This window comes from Sorex fumeus, unplaced genomic scaffold (assembly GCF_029834395.1).
Source record: "Sorex fumeus unplaced genomic scaffold, SorFum_2.1 ptg000135l, whole genome shotgun sequence".
In the NCBI taxonomy this organism is placed as follows: domain Eukaryota; kingdom Metazoa; phylum Chordata; class Mammalia; order Eulipotyphla; family Soricidae; genus Sorex; species Sorex fumeus.
Genome location: NW_026606192.1, coordinates 60,404 through 83,092, shown reverse-complemented (window position 1 = coordinate 83,092; position 22,689 = coordinate 60,404). Strand labels below are relative to the sequence as shown.

At 55.6% G+C, this 22,689-nt stretch overlaps 1 protein-coding gene across 1 annotated transcript in view; it reads right to left on the bottom strand.

The window, feature by feature from the left end:
* The window catches only part of HMCN1 (hemicentin 1), a 355,305-nt gene extending 342,140 nt beyond the window's left edge, over positions 1-13,165 (bottom strand). Inside the window, exon 1 of the mRNA XM_056106608.1 lies at positions 12,904-13,165. Coding sequence (XP_055962583.1) covers positions 12,904-13,165 — 262 coding nt within the window. The remainder of the gene's footprint in view (positions 1-12,903) is intronic.
* Between the last annotated feature and the right edge of the window lie 9,524 nt (positions 13,166-22,689).

The window sequence follows — 22,689 nt, the reverse complement described above, 5'->3', positions numbered from 1 at the left end:
AGGAGGGGAGGAGGGAAGGAAGGAAGGAGGGAAGAAAGAAAGGAAGGAGGAAGGGAAGGAGGAGAAAAGGAAAGAAGGAACGAACGATGGATGGAAGAAAGGAAGGAAGAAAGAAAGGAAGAGAAGGGAGAGACGGACAGAAAGGAAGGAAGGAGAGAAGGAAGGAGAGGAGGAAGGAAGGGAGGGAGGAAGGACGAAAGAAAAGACAGAGGGAGAAAGGAAGGAGGGAGGAAGGAGGCATGGGAGGAAGGAGCGGAGGAAGGGAAGAAGGGGGAAGGGAGGGGGAGGTCGCCTTTGCCTCACCATCATTTCCCTCCCAAGGAAACAAAAGCTCGATTCTTCCCAGCGGACTCCTGCCCACAGGAGTCTCAGAAATGTCTCCGTGATATTCCGTGATCCCAGGAGACTGCACAGCAGCTCGGGAAACGATGAGGGTCCGGGGGATGGCAGTAACCTGCAACACCCACTCACTCCCGCAAAGCCGTGGGGTTAATTCAAACAATATGGCACGCCTCCAAGCCAACCTGGAGCCGAGGTAAAAAATGTCGAGTATTTCACATCTGACCCAGACACAGTTCCGTCAAAGGAAAATCCAGCCTCTTCCCAGCCCCGCATGTTTTGCAAGCCCCTACAAACACACACACACACAGACACACACACACAGACACACACACACACAAGAAACAGTCTCTGCTGTGTTTAAACGCCTTTTTGATTTTCACTACTTCTCATTTCTCTGGAAGATGATGCCGCTTGTCTACAACAAGACGGGATCAAAGAAACGCGGAGATAAATTTCTCCCTTGCTGCCCGCCTTGGGAAATACCAGGAGTACAGTAATCCTCCAATTCTTTGAAAAACAAAAATCGGATGGAAGGCATACATTTTTTTCTCTTTTCCTTTTTTTTTAATCTTTAACTTTTTATTGTGAAATGGATCATATACACAAAAGTATATCTGTATAAATATAATTAAAATATATACGATTTATTGATTCATCCTTCCTTAGTGCTTCTGTAGGAAAAAAATTAAAGGAGAAGATAGAGGCAAAAATTCTGATCATCTGCAATATTTATCATCTTTTTTTTTCTTTTTGGGTCTCACCCAGCAATGCTCAGGGGTTACTCCTGGCTCATGCACTCAGGAATCGCTCCTGACGGTGCTCAGGGGACCATATGGGGTGCTGGGAATCGAACCTGTGTTGGCCATGTTGGCTGCGTGCAAGGCAAACGCCCTACCCGCTGTGCTATCGCTCCAGCCCCAGTATTTATCATCTTTTAATCTGGCTTTGCTACTCAGAAGTGTCGCAGGCAAAAAAGTTTGCGAGTATCTCGCTCACACGGCAGAGCCTGGCAAGCTCCCCATGACGTATTCATATGCCAAGCACAGTAACAACAAGTCTCACGATGGAGACGTGACTGGTGCCCGCTCGAGCAAATCAATGAACAACGGGAGGACCGTGCGACAGTGCAGTTTATTTTTTTTTATAAAGTAGCTCACAATATTTTTTCCTTTTTTGGGTCACATCCAGAGATGCACAGGGGTTCCTCCTGGCTCATACACTCAGGAATCACTCCTGGCGGTGCTCGGGGGACCCTATGGGATGCTGGGAATCGAACCCGGGTTGGCCGCATGCAACGCAAACGCCCTATCCGCTGTGCTATCGCTCCAGCCCCAGTTCACAATATTTGATGGCATTTAAGATTCGGACACCCATCCCACCACCATGACACCTTCACGCCACCATATTTCAGATGTCTCCATCCCGAACCCCAACCCTTGTCCCAAAGCAGAACCAAAATCATGGATTTTGTATTGCTTGTTATGAATAAACCACTGAAAATGCTACCAAAAAAGTTTCCTTGGGGGAAAGAGTGTGAAGATTGTTGTATTTCACCCAGGGGCCATTAAGCCCTTCTCTAAGAGATTACCAACATGTTGGTAAGGGTTGAGCCTTGTGTGCTCAAATATATATATACAGGATATATATATATACAGGATATATATATACACAGGAGATATATATATATATATATATATACACACACACACAGAGCACTGTAGCACTGTCCTCCCATTGTTCATCACTTTGTTTGAGTGGGCACCAGTAAACGTCTCCATGGTGAGACTTGTTGTGTGACTGTGTTTGGCATCTCGAATACGCCACGGGGAGCTTGCCAGGCTTTGCCATGTGGGCGGGATACTCTCGTTAGCTTGCCAGGCTCTCTGAGAGGGGACGGAGGAATGGAACCCGGGTCGGCTGTGTGCAAGGCAAACGCCCTACCCACTACGCCAAACAAAGAAAAATTCTAAAATAATTCCCCCAGTTTAGCTACTTTTACAAAATCACGACTAAAGCCAGAAAAGCAATCTCTTATGCTCGAGCGGGCCCAGTAACGTCTCCATTGGAGACTTTGTTGTTACTGTGTCTGGCATATCGAGTACGTCACGGGGAGCTTGCCAGGCTCTGCCGTGCGGGCGAGATACTCTCGGTAGCTTGCCGGGCTCTCCGAGAGGGGCGGAGGAATCGAACTCGGGTCGGCCATGTTGTCTGCGTGCAAGGCAGATGCCCTACCGCTGTGCTATCGCTCCAATCTCTTGTGACTCCCCCCAAAACCCAGCATGTCCCATGAGTTGGGGGGTGATCCTGGCAACCCGACACCCACTCATTAAAGACCAGGGAGAGAGCTGGCCCCCGGTTTCTGAACTGCTCAGGGCTGACCAGGACCACAAGGTCTGGGACAAACACAGACAGTGGAGATAGTCAAAACCAACATTGCCACAGAACTGTCTCACCTAGAGAGTGCGCAGCCAAATCCAACCTCCCCGGAAAACAAAAGGTCTCGGGCCTCAGTGTACCCCCCAAACACAGGCTGGCACCCTTGAGTGTGGGGGTCATGAGACACAGTCAAGGGTTCTGACACACAACGACCAAAGAAGAGAATGGGCACTTGGGAGGCCCGGGGGGTCCCGGCTGGTCACCTGGGGCGCTGCTCAGAGCAAACCAGGCTCACGGGGACAGTGATGCTACCATGTTGGAGGCCATCAGGCCGAGTGGCTTTGTGGGACGTGCAAACTCCATCCCCTCTACCCCCACATACACACAGGCCCCCAACAACACACTCGACTCAAGCTGCTTCCAAAACAGTGGGGGTCCGTGAACCCCGTCTGCTGACGGAGTGGGTCTCCCCTCCAATTCACGAACGATCCCTTCCCATTCATTACAACCAGTTCACCTCGGGGTGGCCTACTGGTCACCACTTGATCCCCTCAAACACACAGTACCAGGGGCCGGAGCAATAGCACAGTGGGGAGGGCATTTGCCTTGCATGTGGCCAACACGGGTTCGATCCCAGGCATCCCATAGGGTTCCCCGAACACTGCCGGGGTAATTCCTGAGTGTAGAGTCAGGAGTCAGTCCTGAGCATTGCCGGGTGTGACAGAGAGAGAGAAAGAGAGAGAGAGAGAGAGAGAAGAGAAGAGAGAAGAGAGAGAGAGAAAGAAAAAGAAAAAGAGAAAGAAAGAAGGAGGAGGAGGAGGAGGAGGAAGGAAGGGAGGGAGGGAGGGAGGGAGGGAGGGAGGGAGGGAGGGAGAGAGGGAGGGAGGGAGGGAGGGAGAGAAGAGGGAGGGAGGGAGGGAGGGAGGGAGGGTGTTGGCCTGGATTTTACTAGTGCTTAAAAATTATTCTCAAGGGGCTGGAGCGATAGCACAGCGGGGAAGGCGTTTGCCTTGCACGCGGCCGACCCGGGTTCGATTCCCGGCATCCCATAGGGTCCCCCGAGCACCACCAGGAGTGATTCCTGAGTGAAGAGCCAGGAGGAACCCCTGTGCATCACTGGGTGGGACTCAAAAGGAAAAAAAACAGTACCCCCACCTATCACTGGCCCCTCGGGGATTCCAGCAACCAGTTTCTAAAACTTCCGTGACAGTGGACAGAGGGAAGTTGGCACAGGGATTCCCGGCTGTTCAGACAGCTGCGAGTTTTCCTGACAGCATTTCGCTGGATTCCTACTATTTTTCTTTTCTTTCTGGCGTTTGGGCCACACCTGAGATGCTCAGGGCTTCCTCCTGGCACTGCCCTCAGTGGTCACTTGTGACTGGTGTGGGGGACCCTTTGGGATGCCAGGAATCGAACCCGGGTGGTCAGGGTCAGGGTCGGGGCCAGGGGTAGGATTATATTAGGGTTAGGGTTAGGGGTTCATGTTAGGATTAGGGTTAGGTTAGGAATCAGATCAGGCCCAAGGCTCTCTGTCCTGTGGCACTGCATTTGAACTTGATGTCTCTCCCCAGCTACAGACTCCGAGTGGGCTGGAGTGATAGCACAGCAGGGAGAGTGTTTGCCTTGCATGCGGCTGGCCCGGGTTCGATTTCTCCGTCCCTCTCGGAGAGCCCGGCAAGCTCCTGAGAGTATCCCGCCCGCACGGCAGAGCCTGGCAAGCTCTCCGTGGTGTATTCGAGATGCCAAACACAGTCACAACAAGTCCCACCATGGAGACGTGACTGGTGCCCGCTCGAGCAAATCGATGAACAACGGGAGGACAGTGCAACAGTGGTATAGGCTCTGAGCGCGAATGTTCACAACCAGGGTATTTTTGTCTCTCAACGGGTCTGGCCGGGGGCACCTGAGGTCAGAATCCCCAGGGCAGACGACGGACATGGAGCAGTGCCTGAACATGCGGCTTCGTTTTCCCCGCACGCTGCGGGCCTTGCGATCTCCAACTCTATCTCATCCGGGAGTGAACGTCTGGATCCGAAGGCCTGATAAGAGGCTGGGCCCCCACTTCCAGCTGGCACCGAACGCCCTCACTTCATTACCACATTCTTCGGGAATAATCAGCGTCTCTGGCCAGGAGCTGGAGTGGGCGGCTACAACACGGGCGAGGCTCTGACTCAGGGCAAAAATGGTGCCTTGCGGGGCTGGAGCCATAGCACAGCGGGGAGGGCATTTGCCTGGCACGCGGCCGACCCGGGTTCGATCCCCGGCATCCCCTAGGGTCCCCCGAGCACCGCCAGGAGTGATCCCTGAGTGCAGAGCCAGGAGTCAGCCCTGAGCATCGCCAGGTGGGACCCAAAAAAGCAAAGAAGAAAAAAAGAGAAAATTTAGGGGGTCGGAGCAATAGCACAGTGGGGAGGGCATTTGCCTGGCACACGGCCGACCGGGGTTCGATCCCCGGCATCCCCTAGGGTCCCCCGAGCACCGCCAGGAGTGATCTCTGAGTGCAGAGCCAGGAGTCAGCCCTGAGCATCGCCAGGTGGGACCCAAAAAAGCAAAGAAGAAAAAAAGAGAAAATTTAGGGGGTCGGAGCAATAGCACAGTGGGGAGGGCATTTGCCTGGCACACGGCCGACCGGGGTTCGATCCCCGGCATCCCCTAGGGTCCCCTGAGCACCACCAAGAGTGATCCCTGAGGGCAGAGCCGGGAGTCAGCCCTGAGCATCACCAGGTATGACCAAAAAAAAAGCAAAAAAAAATGGGGGGCTGGAGAGATAGCACAGCAGGTAGACGTTTGCCTTGCACGCAGCCGACCCGGGTTTTTGATTCCCAGCATCCCATAGGGTCCCCTGAGCACCGCGAGGAGTAACTCCTAAGTGCAGAGCCAGGAGTAACCCCTGTGCATCGCCGGCTGGGACCCAGAAAGCAAAAAAAAAAAAAAAATGGTGACTCGCTCTCTCACTATAAGCCAATAATAATAATAATATAATACATCTATCTCCCCGCACCATTCACTAAGCCTTGATCATCAGCTGTACCAGAGCTGAAGGACGAAATCTTTCTCTGCAGAAGACACGAGTGGGTTTCTGTCGAATCAGCCGCCTCCTGGCTGGTCCTTCCAGAGACTTCCAGAACTTTCTGCTTAAGACCCTGGCTGGCCTAACTCATCCGTTCTACTTTGCATGGGCAAGTTCAAAAGCTACACTGCGTTCCTTCCAAATGTCTGGACACTCTTTAAACATCTCAAGTCAGGGCTGGAGCGATAGCACAGCGGGGAGGGTGCTGGCCTGGCACGCGGCCGACCCGGGTTCGATCCCCATCCCGGAGCACCGCCAGGAGTGATTCCTGAGTGCAGAGCCGGGAGTCAGCCCTGGATGTTGCTGGGTGTGACGAAGGAAGGAAGGAAGGAAGGAAGGAAGGAAGGAAGGAAGGAAGGAAGGAAGGAAGGAAGGAGAAAGAAAGAAAGAAAGAAAGAAAGAAAGAAAGAAAGAAAGAAAGAAAGAAAGAGAGAGGCTGGAGCAATAGTCCAGCAGGTAGCGTGTTGGTCTGGCAAACGGCTGACCCAGGTTCGATCCCCGGCATCCCATAGGGTCCCCTGAGCACCACCAGGAGTGATTCCTGAGTGCAGAGCCGGGAGTCGGCCCTGAGCATCGGCAGGTGGGACCCAAAAAGCAAAAAAAAAATAAATCAAGTTAAATTAAATATCTCAAGGGGCTCGAGCGGGTAGGGCATTTGCCTTGCACGCGGCTGACCCGGGTTCGATTCCCAGCATCCTATAGGGTCTCCCAAGCACCGCCAGGAGCGATTCCGGAGTGCATGAGCTGGGAGTCAGCCCTGAGCATCGCCAGGTGAGACCCAAAGAGAAAAAAAAAATTAAATTAAATTAAATATCTCAAGTCAATCAAGCAGAGAATGGACCCCCTTTCCTGGAAATCTTTAGAATTTTTTTAGTTCTATCCACAAGGGTGCAAAGAGTAACCCTTGGGCTCCCCGGCCCTTCCCGCCTTTATCAAGTTTCCGGAGTTAATCAGAATTGCCCAGGACCCACAGTCGTCTCCCCTCCCTTCTTCCCTCCTGCTAATTTTCCCCAACAGTGACTGATTCTCTGCTCTCTGGTTTGAGCCATACTGCAGACACGCACGGTGGAAGCTTCCAGGACCCCTGGACGTGGTTCTCATCACTCCGGGCCTGGCTACAATCCTGGGAGCGAGGCCAGAGAGGAACGCACGGAAGTCACAGGTGTCTGTGACATTTCCAGAACCTCATCAGAACCGACTCGTTGCTCAATGTCCTGGCAAGCTCGCTAAGGGAGCAAGAGCGTGGTGAAGGTTTTGGCAGGATGAGGAAACGGAGACGCAGCCTTCACGCTGGTTGGACGTGCCCCCAGCCCTCCTCCGGCAGCACCAGTCTGGAAATGTCATGGGGTGAGCACACCATGGATCCACTCCTTGCAAAGGATGGACTGCGAAAGTCGGCTACACGGGGTTGGAGCACAGCGGGGAGGGCGTTGGCCTGGCATGCGGCTGACCTGGGTTCGATTCCCAGCATCCCCTAGGGTCCCCTGAGCACCGCCAGGAGTGATTCCTGGGTGCAGAGCCAGGAGTCAGCCCTGAGCATCGCCGGGTGGGACCCAAAAAGCAAAAGAAAGAAAGAAAAAAAGAAAGAAGGAAGGAAGGAAGGGAGGGAGGGAGGGAGGGAGGGAGGGAGGGAGGGAAGAAGGAAAGAAGGAAGGAAGGAAGGAAGGAAGAAAGGGAGGGAGGGAGGGAGGGAAGAAGGAAAGAAGGAAGGAAGGAAGGAAGGAAGGAAGGAAGGGAGGGAGGGAGGGAGGGAGAGAAAAGAAAAGAAAAGAAAAGAAAAGAAAAGAAAAGAAAAGAAAAGAAAAGAAAAGAAAAGAAAGAAGAAAGGCTGGAGCAATAGTACAGTGCGTGGGGCATTTGCCTTGCACGCGGCCGACCCGGGTTCGATCCCCAGCATCCCCTAAGGTCCCCCGAGCACCGCCAGGAGTGATCCCTGAGTGTAGAGCCAGGAGTCAGCCCTGAGCATTGCCAGGTGGGACCCAAAAAGCAAAAATAAATAAAGTGAAAATGTCAGAGAGTACCCAGGCGAGGGAGACTCAAATAAACACCCCCAGGAACCCCCGGGGGTGGGTCCTAGGAAATGAATAAATAAATCCCTGGAGAGGGCTGGAGCGATAGCACAGCGGGGAGGGCATCTGCCTTGCACACGGCCAATCCAGGTTCAATGCCCAGCATCCCATAGCACTGCCAGGAGTGATTCCTGTGTGTGAGCCAGGAGTAACCCCTCTGCATCACCGGATGTGACCCAAAAAGCAAAATAAATAAACAAATAAATCCCCGGAGAAAGTTCTGGCTCCCACTTCCAGCTCTCTGCACAACTGGCGCTCGGAGCGCCGGGTTCGAGAAGGGACGGGAGCGGTGATGGAGTAACTCACTGCCGCTGTGTCTGGTCAAACCCGACTCCACTCGCCGCCGGCAGTGAGGACGCGCCTCCAAACGGAACAGAACACACACACACACACGGGAGGAAGGAAGAAAACAGCGATGTGAAACCCGTATAGAGGTTCACGGCTTCGACGGACGCAGACGTGGGCCCTTAACCTTCAGGAGCAAGTTTTCACTGGACGTAGGAAAAAGAGCCTGGCAAGCTCCCCGTGGCGTCTCGAGACGCCAAACACAGTCACAACAAGTCTCACAATGTTACTGGACCCCCTCGAGCAAATCGATGAACAACGGGAGGACAGTGCTATATGGTCGTGAGTTTGAATCCCTGGGGTCCCACATGCGCCCAGCACAAACCCGGCGGCTCTGCTGCCTGCATTTCCCCCGGCACCACCAGCAAGAAAAATCCACCCCAGAGCCAGGAGCCTGCAGGCACCACCCCAAGGTGCATCTCGACTCAGAAGAGGTATCAGCTGGATTGTCAGAAAGCACCAGCCCCTGCACTCACAATGGAGTCCCTGAGCTTACAACGATGCAAAAATCTGGGGCTTCCCGGCCCCGTGTCCTGGTCACTGATGACCCGTTGGGCTTGTACTTTGGGGCCCACATGTTTGCCCTGGCCTTTAAGATCCACAAATACAGACTGGAATGTTGGTCACGGAGCCGGGGATTTTACTAGTGCTTAAAAACTATTCTCAAGGGGCTGGAGCAATAGCACAGCGGGGAGGGCGTCTGCCTTGCACGTGGCCGACCCGGGTTCGATCCCAGCATCCCATATGGTCCCCTGAGCACCGCCAGGGGTAATTCCTGAGCGCAGAGCCAGGAGGAACCCCTGTGCATCGCTGGGTGTGACCCAAAAGGCAAAAAAAAAAAAAAAACTATTCTCAAGGGGCCGGAACCATAGCACAGCGGGGAGGGCGCTAGTTAGCCTTGCATGCAACTGACCTGGGTTCGATTCCCAGCATCCCATAGGGTCCTCTGAGCACCGCCAGGAGCGACCCCTGAGCACAGAGCCAGGATTATTTTATTCCTCCTCATTTCTTGAAACATCTTCTCTTTACAGAAGGATAAACTCTTCTCCACCCTTAACTTTAATTTCTTTCTGTGAGTTTTGTTTTGTTTTGTTTTGGGGGGGTGGTCGCGGCCACACCCGGCAATGCTCAGGACTGACTCCCAGCTCTGTGCTCAGGGCTGACTCCCAGCTCTGTGCTCAGGGCTCACTCCCAGCTCTGTGCCAGGGACTGACTCCCGGCTCTGGGCTCTGGGCTGACTTCTGGCTCTGTGCTCAGGGCTGACTCCCGGCTCTGTGCTCAGGGCTCACTCCCGGCTCTGTGCTCAGGGCTGACTCCTGGCTCTGTGCTCTGGGCTCACTCCTGGCTCTGTGCTCAGGGCTGACTCCCGGCTCTGTGCTCAGGGCTGACTCCCGGCTCTGTGCTCAGGGCTGACTCCCGGCTCTGTGCTCTGGGCTGACTCCTGGCTCTGTGCTCTGGGCTCACTCCCAGCTCTGTGCTCAGGATTCTGTTTCTGGCCCTGCTGCCTCTGACCTTCCCTCTGGGCGCCCTGCATCTCTGCAGGCTCAGGACTGTCGTCCTGCCCCAAGGTGACCCAGTCACACGTTCTTGCTGGTTCTACTGCCGGTTAGACCCCAGGCCTTCATCCTCCTCATCACTTGCATTTCCCAGGTCCTGCCGTGGCCACACCCGCCCCCCCCCCACCCAACCTCTCCTGCCCAGAACACACAGCTGCAAATCCAGGTCCTAACGGGCTGTCGGACGGCTCCGCCCCTCCCCTCCCCCCTCCGTCCCTAAGTGACATTTGTTCTTGCACACGCCTCTTGGTCTCTTCATTCTGTGTCTCCAACCGTGCCAGGGCCACGCAGAATCCCCAGCTATGATGACCTCCAGGACGCGCAGGGACGAGTGAGGTTGGTTTTAGACTCAGAGGCGGATCGTGGCTTCTCAGCCAAAACGGCTTCTGACCAGCCCGGCTGATGACCAGCGAGGGAAGAGTCCACCCCATCCCAGACACACTTGAGCCAGGCTGAGGGACCCGGGATACGGTTTCCGGAAGCGGCCAGGCAGGAAACCAGATCCAAGGTTTCTGTGTGTTTCGATCATTTCCCCCCACCCATGGTCAAGGACGGCTTCCAGAAGGAGCCTCTGCACCCCCTTCTGCCCTGACTCCCAAGGAGAGGGAACACCACTGACAGCCCGGTGAATCACAGTGAAGGCAGCTACATTTAAGGGAACAGTTGAGTCCTTTTCTCGGATGACTGAATTCATGACAAGCTGGACATTAAGGCAGCTGGGATGGAGAAGAGATCACTGAGTCAGTGATGGCTGGAGGGGTCGCTCGGGATGGGAGATGTGTGCTGAGAGTAGATCAAGGACCCAACGTGACGGCCTCTCGGTGTCTGCATTGCAAACCAGGATGCCCCAAAGTAGAGAGAGAGTCTGGGGGAGATTGTCTGCCATGGAGACAGGGGGAGGGCGGGATGGGGGCGGATACTGGGGACATTGGTGGTGGGGAATGTGCCCTGGTGGAGGGATGGGGGTTCCATCACTGTATGACTGAAACTCAAACGTGAAAGCTTGTAACTGCATCTCACAGGGATTCAATAAAAATATGTGGGCTGGAGTAATGGGCTGAAGCAACAGCACGGCGGGAGGGCATCTGCCTTGCGCACAGCCAGCCCAGCGGAGCCAGGTTCGATTCCTCCGCCCCTCTTGGAGAGCCCGGCAAGCTACCGAGAGTATCTCGCCTGCATGGCAAAGCCTGGCAAGCTCCCCACGGCGTATTCCATACGCCAAACACAGTAACAAGTCTCAAAAAAACTGAGACATTACTGGGCCCGCTGGAGCAAATCGATGAACAATGGGAGGACGGTGGACAGTGGGCTGGAGTGATAGCACAGCAGGGAGGGCGTTGGCCTTGCACACGGCTGACCCACGTTCAATTCTCAGCATCCCATAGGGTCCCCCAAGCACCACCAGGAGTGATTCCTGAGTGCAGAGCCAGGAGTCAGCCCTGAGCATCACCGGGTATGACCCCCCCCCCAAAAAAAAGCAAAGATAAAATAAAATAAATGAGGACAGGACAGACGAATAGCAACGGCACTTGTAGTACCCAGGGGACGCGCTTGCCTTGCTGGGGGCTGATTCCTGGTCCCTAGAGCACGGCCACAAGTGAGCCCCGAGCATCCCGGGGTGTAGCCAAAAGGCGGCACGCAACCTCCTCCCCCCCAAAAAAAACTGAAGCCACATTAGACGCTCTGGAACCCCCTAACTGGGTTTGTCCAAGAAAGCGGACAGTCTGCAGGGTCTGAGATGCCCTCCCGCCCCGCCCAGCACACTGAGGCCAGGGCAGAATGTGGCCAGTCCCCAGCCCAAGCTTGGGCAGGGGCGGGAGAGAACTAATGAGACTCAGATGGCGACCGCCTGCCGCCCGCGCAGGGGCCCGCCACAGCCCCCTCTCAGGAAGGTGAACGTGGGGCGGGGTGGGGGGGACCCGGGTCGTATTTCAGCGCGGCTGGAACTCCAAGCTTTAAGGGGAAAAAAAAATACACCAAACCCTTTTGCAGTCCCTTGCTGGGTCGGCGCCGCCGGCCTCTGCAAATCTGCATTTCTGCAGGGGCTGCCCCCAAGGCCTCTGGGTTCAGATGCGCCCGCGCTGGGGCCCAAGACGGGCAGGGAGGGGGGTTCCCAGGAGTGAACGGCTCGGGTGTGTGGGGGGTGTCTCCTTCCTGCCCACCCACCCCCTGGAAAGGCTGCCGGCGAGGTGTCCTGGTGCCACAGGAGCTGGACACGTTCGCAGCCACCCGTGTGCCGCCTCTCCGGGGCGCGCAACACCTTGACCCAAAAGGCGCAGTGACCGGTGGCCAGTCGGAGCCCGGGCGCAGGGGGGACCACCGGGGCCCAGTGCTGGGCGTTGGGGGAATCTGATAGCCAAGTGCTGGGGTGCAGGGGGCCTGGGCTTTGGGGGAACCTGCTAGCCAAGCGCTCGGGCGCAGGGGTCCTGAGCTTTGGGGAACCGTCTGGCCCGGTGCTGGGGCTTACGGGGGTCCCGCTGGGTCAAGCGCTCGGGCGCAGGGGGCCTGGGCTTTGGGGGACCCGTTAGCCAAGTGCTGAGGTGCAGAGGGCCAGGGCTTTGTGAGGACCTGCTAGCCAAGCGCTCGGGCGCAGGGGTCCTGAACTTTGAGGTGGGGGGGTTCCGCTGGCGAAGTGCTGGAACGTGGGGGGCGCAGGGGTCCTGGGCTTTGGGGAACCGTCTGGCCCAGTGCCGGGGCTTGCGGGGGGGTCCCGCAGGGCCAAGCGCTCGGGCGCGGAGGGCCTGGGCTTTGGGGGGTCCCGCTGGCCAAATGCTGGAACTTGGAGGGGGGGCGCAGGGGTCCTGGGCTTGGAGAAACCGTCTGGCCCAGTGCCCGGACTTGCGGGGGGTCCCGCAGGGCCAAGCGCTCGGGCGCGGAGGGCCTGGGATTTGGGGGGTCCCGCTGGCCAAGTGCTGGAACTTGGGGGGCGCAGGGGTTCTGAGCCTTGGGGGTCCCGCTGGCCCAGTTCTCGGGCGCAGAGGGGACCCGCGGGGCCCAGTGCTGGGGCGCAGAGGGCCTGGGCTTTGCGGGGGGGGGGCGCAGGGCCAAGTGCCTGGACTTGGGGCTCCCGCCGGCCGGGTGCTGGGCTTGGGGGTCCCCCCGGCCCGCGCTGGCCCTCCCGCGCGCGCCCCATCCCCCGGCTCACCTGGGTCGTGGAAAGGCACGAGCGCGAAGTTGAAGAGCGGCCGCTTGGGCCGGCGCAGCGACGTCTCCAGGATGCGGGACGCGCCCTCGACCACCTGCACCAGGTCGTCGTACATGGAGCCGGTGACGTCGAAGACAAAGGCCAGCGTGGACGCGCCGTCGGGGTCCGCGCCGGGGCCCGGGCCGGGGCCGGGGCCGGGGTCGGGGTCGGGCCGGACGCAGCTGCCCAGAAGCGCCAGCAACGCCAGCGCGCGCGCACCCATGGCCCGGGCCGCCCCGCGCGCCCTGCGAGCCCCGCGCGCCCTGGGACCCCGCGCCCGTCGCCCCCCGGGCTCAGCGCGGCCAGTGCGCGCCGCGAGGTCCGTCCCGGCGCCCGGCCCGGCCTCCCCGGTCCGCCCGGCCCGCCAGGGGGGCGCGGCGCGCGCGCTGATTGGCCGGCGCCAGGGCCCGGCCCCCACCCCCGGGGGGACGCGGGAGGCCAGGGGGCGGCCGGGGAGGGCCTGGGGAGACCCGGGGAGGCCTGGACGGGGCACCGGGGAGGACTTGAGGGGTCAGGGGGGACCTTGGGGGACGGGGAGTGGGCGGTGATGAGGCCAAACCCGTGCGCCCTGAGCAGGGGAGGACGCTGGAGGGTCCGAGGGGGACCCGGAGGGACCCGGGGGGACCTAGGGAGTTCTGGAGTGGGCAGTGATGGGGCAAACCCGTGCGCCCCGGGCAGGGGAGGACGAGGGAGGGTTCGAGGGGGACCCGCAGGGACCAGGGGCCAAGTGAGGGACCCAGGGGGGACCTGGGGTGGGCGGTGGTGGGGGCCAACCCTTGCACCCCGGACAGGGTGGAGGGTCCGGGGGAAACTGGGCGTACCGGGGGGTCAGTGGGGATCTTGTGAGAGGGGGTTAAGTCATGATGACGGCAAACCCGTGCGCCCCAGACGCTGGGGAACCCGAGAGGAGTCCAGAAGAGCAAGGAATGAGATTTTTTTTCCCTTTGCATCTCGGGGTGGGGAGGGGGTACTTACAAAACAGGAGCTCCAGCGCTTTGAACTAGTGCCCCACGCCTCTAATTAACGGTTTGCAACTTTATGTTCGGTGTTTCGGTTTGGGGGCCACACTCTGCGATGCTCAGGGCTGACTCCTGGCTCTGTGCTCAGGAATCACTCCTGCTGGTGCTCGGGGGACCCTATGGAGTTGTGGGGACCCTATTTATTTATTTATTTATTATTTATTTTGGGAGGGTCCCACCCAGCGATGCTCAGGGCTGACTCCTGGCTCCACACTTATGGATCACTCCTGGCAGTGCTCGGGGGATCCTCTGGGATGCCGGGGATTCGAACCCGGGTGGGCCACGTGCCAGGCAAACGCCCACTCCCCTCAACTATCTCTCTGGCCTATGTTGTATTTCTTTATTCAGACTAAATGAGTTGTACACACACAGCAACAACAACAACAATGTTTTGTTATTGTTTTGGGACCACACCTGGCGATGCTCAGGGCTGACTCCTGGCTCTGCACTCAGGGGTCACTCCTGGCGGTGCTCAGGGGACCCTATGGGATGCCGGGGATCAAACTGGGGTTGGTCGCATGCCAGGCAAACACCCTCCCTGCTGTACTATCTCTCAGACCCTAATCTATCTCATTTATCTTTTGGAGGGAGCTAGAATTGCTCAGGGCTGACTCCCGGCTCTGCACTCAGGGGTCACTCCTGGCGGTGCTCGGGGGACCCTGTGTAATGCCGGGGATCCAACCCGGGCCAGTCATGTGCAAAGCACACGCCCTCCCCGCTGTGCTATTGCTCTGAGCACCCCCTTCATCTTGCACTATTGACTGAGTAGTTGATAATGTTGCCACATCCTTTGTTTAATGACATCATTGTCTTAAATGAGATGTATCCGATGTGACTTGTATACGTGTATACAAGTACTTGATACATGTATACATATATATATATACATATATACGGATACATACTTAATACATGTATCCCATACATACCAAGTTCATAAACTTCCCATTCCAAACAGAGACTTTTCAATGGTTAAACAAATCGAAACCACTAATAGATTTTTTTTTTCCTTTTTTTGCAGTGTTGACTGAATAGTTGAATTTAAAAAGTTCTGAGCAGTTCCTATCCAATCTTGGCCTCCTTGCATGCATGAAGGCATGAAAAGTGTAGAGAAATCCAGGGGAGAGGTTTAAAAAACATTAAAAAATGAGGCTTAGCTAAAGCATTGGCTTAGTACCGCCGACTTCATATGCCAGGGCAGAGATGCAGGCTGACGTGAGTCTGGACCAAACGCTCTCTGTCACTCATCGGTAATCTGGTTTCCCCAGCCTTGGAAGAACAGACAAATGCAAGCACGTTCCTTCTGGAAGGAGAGAAGATCATTTTTAAAAATCTCAATTTCAGGGGCCAGAGCAATAGCACAGCGGGGAAGGCGTTTGCCTGGCACGCGGCCGACCCGGGTTCAATCCCCGGCATCCCATAGGGTCCCCCGAGCACCGCCAGGAGTGATTCCCGAGTGCAGAGCTCAGGAGTCAGCCCTGAGTGTGACCCCAAAACTAAAAAAAAAACACACAAAATAATGAATTCACTGGGTTCTGCGTATCTTTGTGGCTTAGGGTACTGCATCACAGAAAAAGGTCAAGATATTGGGGCCAGAGCGATAGTGGAGAGGGCATTTGCCTTGCACACCGCTGACCCAGGTTCGATGCCCGGCATCCCACAGGGTCCCCCGAGCACCACCAGGAGTGATTCCTGAGTGCAGAGCCAGGGGTCAGCCCTGAGCATCGCCAGTGGGACCCAAAAATAATAATAACAATTAATAATAATAATAATAAAAAAATGTGAGGGGCTGGAGCCATAGCACAGCGAGTAGGGCGTTTGCCTTGCACTCAGCTGACCCGGGTTCGATCCTCGGCATCCCCTAGAGTCCCCTGAGCACTGCCAGGAGTGATTCCTGAGTGCAGAGCCAGGAGTCAGCCCTGAGCATCGCCGGGTGGGACCCCAAAACAACCAAGCAAAACCCTCCTTGTCGGGCTTAGCGTTTCTGTATTGGGGAGAGGGGGTGTCATATAACAGAGCTGCACCCCAGAATTGAGAGACTCCCCCCCTGCTGATTCTTATATAGGAACCCCCCCACCCTCGACTAATCGCCGAGATAAGGCAAAGAAAGTGGCCTCTGGCGCTAAGGATTCTTTGTTTGCTGTTCATTAAAAAAAATAATAATAATTAAATAAAACACACACACACACACACACACACACACACACATCTGTTTCCTTCCTGCGTAAGGAGGGGTCTGGGCAAGGGCTGGTTGGAGAAGGCGAACTTGGGACGTTCGTTTGTTCTGGTGCGTCTGGGACTGTGACCCCCCACGTGGCACCCCAGGACAACACTCCAGGGTGGAAATAAGACATCCGGGGGGAGGGGGCGTGGAAAGTCACCGGCTTGGCCCAGCCAGCCAGCAACAGGTAGTTAAGGAACACCCAGTCCCCCTCAGCCAGGCATAGCCAAGTTCTCTCTGGGGCCTCCGGAACAGCCCCCTACCCCACCCCGCCCACCCCAGCTGCCTTTATGAGCCCCTAAGTCGGGCACTTCGAGGACGCGCCCGCCCGCCCGCCGTTAGGGGCTGAGCCGAGAGGCGACCCACCTCCTCCTCTCCCATCCCTGCCCGCCTGTAACTCGAGCTCCTTTGTTTATTGCCCAGGGGCTGCATTCTAGGGCACCGGTTTCCCGCTGAGATCTGAGCCCTTCCAGGGGCCCAAGGGGGGCCCCCACCCCCACTCAAGCCCAGCCTGCCGGCGAAGAGGAACACGTCCCATCCGCCAGGCTCCAAGGCTTGGCTTGGCAATCCCTAATACTTCTGTCCAGGAAGGTTCGGGGGTCCTGCCTGCCTCTGAGCTAGCAGTAAAGGAATGATTAGCAGCTGCAGAGCAAAGTATTAAAGAATTCTCATGCTGGAGTTCCTCAGACCTTGGGTGTTTTATTTTTTGGGGGGGGGGGGCGCATACCTGGTGATGCTCAGGGGTTCAGAAGACCATATGGGATGCCGGGGATCAAACCCGGTCAGCACTATAGCTCAGACCCCTCTGAGGCCTTTGGCGATAAGTTCTGCTGTTAAGAGAATGGTTTTTTGGGCTGGAGAGATAGCACAGCGGGGAGGGCGTTTGCCTGGCACGCGGCTGACCCTGGTTCGATTCCCAGCATCCCATATGGTCCCCTGAGCACTGCCAGGAGTAACTCCTGAGGGCAGAGCCAGGAGTAACCCCTGTGCATCGCCAGGCATGACCCAAAAAGAAAAAAAAGGTTTTTGGTCCTCAGATCAGTATTTTGAGTTTTCCACCCTGTTTCCGGGTTCCCTGTTATTCTACCCATTGCTGGGGTGCAATGCTGAAAACTAACCCCTGTCGATTGGCTAGTTCTTGAAGATCTGGAAGTTTTTGCTTCCTTGGCATACATGTAATGAGATATACTTAGATCTATTAAAATAGATTTAAGGGGCTGGAGCAATAACACAGCGGGTAGGGTGTTTGCCTTGCACGCAGCCAACCTGGGTTCAATTCCTGAGCCAGGAGTAACCTCTGTGCATCGCTGGGTGTGACCCAAAGAGCAAAAAATAATAATAATAAATAAAATAAAATAGATTTAAAGGGCTGGAGCGATAGCACAGCGGGTAGGGTGTTTGCCTTGCACACAGGCGACCCGGGTTCGATTCCCAGCATCCCATAGGGTCCCCCGAGCACTGCCAGGAGTAATTCCTGAGTGCATGAGCCAGGAATAACTCCTGTGCATCGCCGGATGTGACCTAAAAAGCAAAAAAAAAAAAAAAATAGATTGATGTATTTTAGATCTATTCAAATAGGTTAAAAGAGATCTATTAAACTTAGATGTATTGAAGACATCCTGTAATTAGATGCATACAGTGTAGAGAATTATTATCTCTTAATTGTGTGAGACAATGAAGAGAATGATTGAAATTCTATGATTCTGCAATGTCTTCATGTCCGGTGGCATTGTTTGCTCTGAAATATCTTTTTTTTTTTTTTTGCTTTTTGGGTCACACCCGGCGATGCTCAGGGGTTACTCCTGGCTCATGCACTCAGGAATTGCTCCTGGCCGTGCTCGGGGGACCCTATGGGATGCTGGGAATCGAACCTGTGTCGGCCATGTTGGCTGCGTGCAAGGCAAACGCCCTACCCGCTGTGCTATCGCTCCAGCCCCTGAAATATCTTATTTTTAAAAAATTTGCTTAACTGTGGCTGGAGCGATAGCACAGCGGGTAGGGCGTTTGCCTTGCACACAGCCAACATGGCCGACACAGGTTCGATTCCCAGTATCCCATAGGGTCCCCCGAGCACCGCCAGGAGTGATTCCTGAGTGCATGAGCCAGGAGTAACCCCTGAGCATCGCCGGGTGTGACCCCCCCCAAAAAAAGACATGCATGAATGAACCAGAGAAAATAAAATGTTAAGTGTTTAGATTATTAGCTCAACTGGTGTTAGCATAAGGGAATGACCACTCGGACAGAAGGGGCCACCCCCAGACAGACAGAAGGGCTGTCCTCAGACAGAAAGGGTCATTGTAGGAAGAATATTATCTAGCTTTTAATTTTTTTGGTTTGGGAACCACAGCCTGCAGTGCTCAGGGTTCACGCCCAGAGATGTCCAGTGCTCCAGGTGTTACCAGTAATAGAATCCGGACTCTTACTCAAAAATGGTGGACTCCGGGGGTCCGAGTGATAGCACAGCGGGGAGGGTGTTTGCCTGGCACGCGGCTGACCCGGGTTCGATTCCCAGCATCCCATAGGGCCCCCTTGAGCACCGCCAGGAGTGATCCCTGAGTGCAGAGCCAGGAGTCAGCCCTAAGCATAGCCGGGTGGGACCCAAAAAGCAAAAAAAAAAAAAAAAAAGTGTGAGTATACAAATGACAACAAAGTTCTGCATGTCCTGTTGGGTCAGGGGAGAGTAGGGTTAGGACCGACTCCAGGCAGTGCTCAGAGAACATTCCTAGCGGGGTCGGTGGGGGGCATATAGGTTGCCAGGGATTGAACCCGGACTGGGGTCAACCGCATGCAAAGCCAGTACCTTCCCCTTTGTCCTACCCTGCAGAGGGTCATTCAAACCTCTGGGTCAAGTCTGCATCCCTTCAAGTGCTCCGTTGTGCTCCTTCGTAGGGGTCACAGTTCCTGCTTCCTGCTGGACTTCATCATCTTTGGTGTCAGAGACGCCGTGAGTATGATGAGCGTGAGGATTGGATTGTCCTGTACGTGGGCTGGGTTGCTGACAATCCAAGCCCGAGAGACGCTGGTCCCCAGGAAATGTGAGCTCTGCCACCAGCTCCAGACCATCAGGGGTATTTTGCACCCCTATAAACATCCTTGAGTCGAGGGGTAACTGAGGGGACTCTCAGCCACACCTCAGGAAAATGCACCCAGTTCTGCCGGACCAACCAGGACTGGGCGGTTCAATGGTCATGGTCATGGTCACAGTCCTCCCGTTATTCATCGATTAGCTCGAGCGGGCCCAGTAACGTCTCCATTGTGAGAAGTGTTGTGACTGTGTTTGGCATCTCGAATACGTCATGGGGAGCTTGCCAGGCTCTGCCATGCGGGCGAGATACTCTCGGTAGCTTGCCGGGTTCAATGGTCAGGCTGGCTAATTCCACTACTGGATTAATTGTCCCTCATTGCTGAGAAAAGACTCTTTTGAGTTCTCAACCCAGAGGATTTCCAGCCTGCCCGGGGCTTGGGGGCACCCCTGTGACCCGTATTCTTCCAGAAGGTTCTTTAGTGGGACTCAGCAGGTCTTCCAAGGTGTGTGTGGGGGGGTCTTCTCACAACTCCACACGTTTTGGTTATTGTTTTTTATTTCTTTTTTTTGGGCCACACCCGGCGATGCTCAGGGGTTACTCCTGGCTCATGTACTCAGGAATTACTCCTGGCGGTGCTCGGGAGACCATATGGGATGCTGGGGATTGAACCTGGGTCGGCCATGTTGGCTGCATGCAAGGCAAATGCCCTACCCGCTGTGCTATCGCTCCAGCCCCTTGGTTATTGTTTTGTTTTGTGTGTGTGTGTGTGTGTGTGTGTGAGAGAGAGAGAGAGAGAGAGAGAGAGAGAGAGAGAGAGAGAGAGAGGGTAATACCTGGCGTACTCCTGGCTCTGCACTCAGGAATCACTCCTGGCGGTGCTCGGGGGACCCTAGGGGATGCCGGGGATCGAACCTGGGTCGGCGGCGTGCCAGGCCAATGCCCTCCCCGCTGGGCTATCTCTCCAGTTCCATAAATATTATTATATAGTCGTTATTATTATTATTTTGACCTTTTGCATCCCACCTGGCGATGCTCAGGGCTGACTCCCGGCTCTGCACTCAGGAATCACTCCTGGTGGTGCTCGGGGGACCCTAGGGGATGCCGGGGATCGAACCCAGGTCGTCCACATGCCAGGCCGATGCCCTCCCCACTGAGCTATTTCTTGGGCCCCAACTCCAGATTCTTTTTTTCTATCCTCAAGGAATCTCTGGGTTCTCTGCCTTCCTCCCCGGAATCCGGCTCCAACTCTTCCGCCCAGCCTACTGCCAACCTCCCCCTTGAACCAGAGACTCAGCAGGGAGAACAGGGACCCTTCCTCCCCCGCCCCCCGCAGGGGGTGGGGGGCTTGTCCCCTCCACTTTCCATCTCCCTGCGGTCAAGCAGAAAACTAGAGCGAGCTTGGCACTCTGGAGCAGAGCCTGGCGGTAGAACCAGCCATCAGCAGAAGGCCAGCAAAGTTCTGACATTCCAGGGACTTGAGGGTCCCACTGTGAGGTCGGAGCTGAGGCATCTGAGCACTGAGGCAGGGTGGAGGTCTCAGTGGCAGCAGAGGGCCCAAGGGTTTGGCTGGATTTATTTTATTTTATTTTGCTTTTTAGGTCCCACCCGGCGATGCTCAGGACTGACTCCCGGCTCTGCACTCAGGAATCACTCCTGGCGGTGCTCGGGGGACCCTCTGGGATGCCGGGGATCGAACCTGGGTCAACGACCTCGCCGCTGTGCTATCGCTCTGGCCCTTGGCTGGATTTATAGGGGGGCCCATAGCTCCCCTCTAGGTTCAGGGGAACCCGAAGGGTGCAGTGGGTGCAGACATACTGAAACACTCCGTCTTCTGGGTCGTGTGGTAGAGAAGAATGGAGTACAACCATCATGACCTTCGTCTCTCAAAAGTCTTAGACTTGAGGCCTGAGCTATAGAACAACAAATAAGGCATTGGCTTGGCACGCAGCCGATCCGGGTTCGATCCCCGGCATCCCATAAGGTCCCCCGAGCACCGCCAGGAGTGATCCCTGAGTGCAGAGCCAGGAGTCAGCCCTGAGCATCTCCAGGTGTGACCCCCCAAGAAACCAAAACTAAATAAATAAAACAAGCGTTCAACTTCTGCGAGTTCCTTGGTGAAAACAGTCCTTCTTGCATGGGTGCTGAGGTCATGCGTATCTCGTGCCTGGGATCAATAAATCCACGAATCTGGCACTCAGCAGAGAGAAAAACATCACTTGAGCAATTCAAGTTGCTCCCCCACCCCCCCACCCCCACCCCCCGCCGCGGAGTTTAATATCTCAAAGGCAGATGTCTGACATCTCATGAGCCCTGGACAGAAATCTGATTCATGCTCCCGATCGATCTCTCGAGGAGGCCGAGGGGAGCCAGTGGGCGGGTCCCCCATTTCCCCCAGGGACCCGGGAGAAGGCAGGGCTGTCAGCATCTCTCCTCGGCTTGGCGTCTGATCAGAGATTCTGCCGTCCCTGCATGTGAGAACTGCTCTTGTCATCTCTGGCTGATAAGAAGAATAAAGAAAAGAGGTTTGGATTCGCCGTCCAGGAAGAAAACAGAATGAGGGGCCAGAGAGATAATCCGAGGGTTCAGAGTCTGACCGGCACCTGTCTCCTGTTTGACACCACACAGGGGTTCTTGGGGCACAGCCAGGGGTCAGCCGTGAGCACAGAGCCGGGAATAGCCCCTGAGGTCCTGGAGAGGGAGGGAGGGAAATATTAAAATGAAAGCAAATAAATAAATAAGACAGCAGCTGGAGCAATAGCACAGCAGGGAAGGCGTTGACCTTGCACATGGCCAACCTGGGTTCGATCCCCGGCATCCCCTAGGGTTCCCCAAGCACCGCCAGGAGTGATCCGAGTGCAGAGCCAGGAGTCAGCCATGAGCATCGCCGGGTGGGACCCAAAAAGCTAAAAAATAAACAAATAAATAAAAATAAAGAGTATTGGTTAATCTAGGTGGTCCAGTCTAATTTTTCTTCCAGGTGGTAAGTACAGAATTTTACAGTGGAGAGAAATCTTTCTTTTTGATCCTAGAATCAGCCCAACTGGACTAAGTGAAACAGAATCTTATTGGTTAACACATTTATCAAAGTAAACTACTATGGGGCTGGAGTGATAGCCCAGTGGGGAGGGCGTTTGCCTTGCATGCAGTGACCCCGGTTCGATCCCTGGCATCCCCTAGGGTCCCCCGAGCACCGCCAGGAGTGATTCCTGAGCGCAGAGCCAGGAGTCAGCCCCAAGCATCGCCGGGTGGGACCCAAAAAGACAAATAAATAAATCAATCTGTATCACCCCAGCAGGAGTGATCACTGAGCACAGAGCCAGGAGTCAGCCCTGAGCATCGCCGGGTATGGTCCAGAAAGTTAAATAGAATAAGACAAATGATTCACCCCCCACAAGGGGACAGGGGTAGCCATGCTTGACCCCTACCCCCGGGAGGGTGGGGGACAATTAACCCAAAAGACACTACAGGGTCCCCCCAGCTT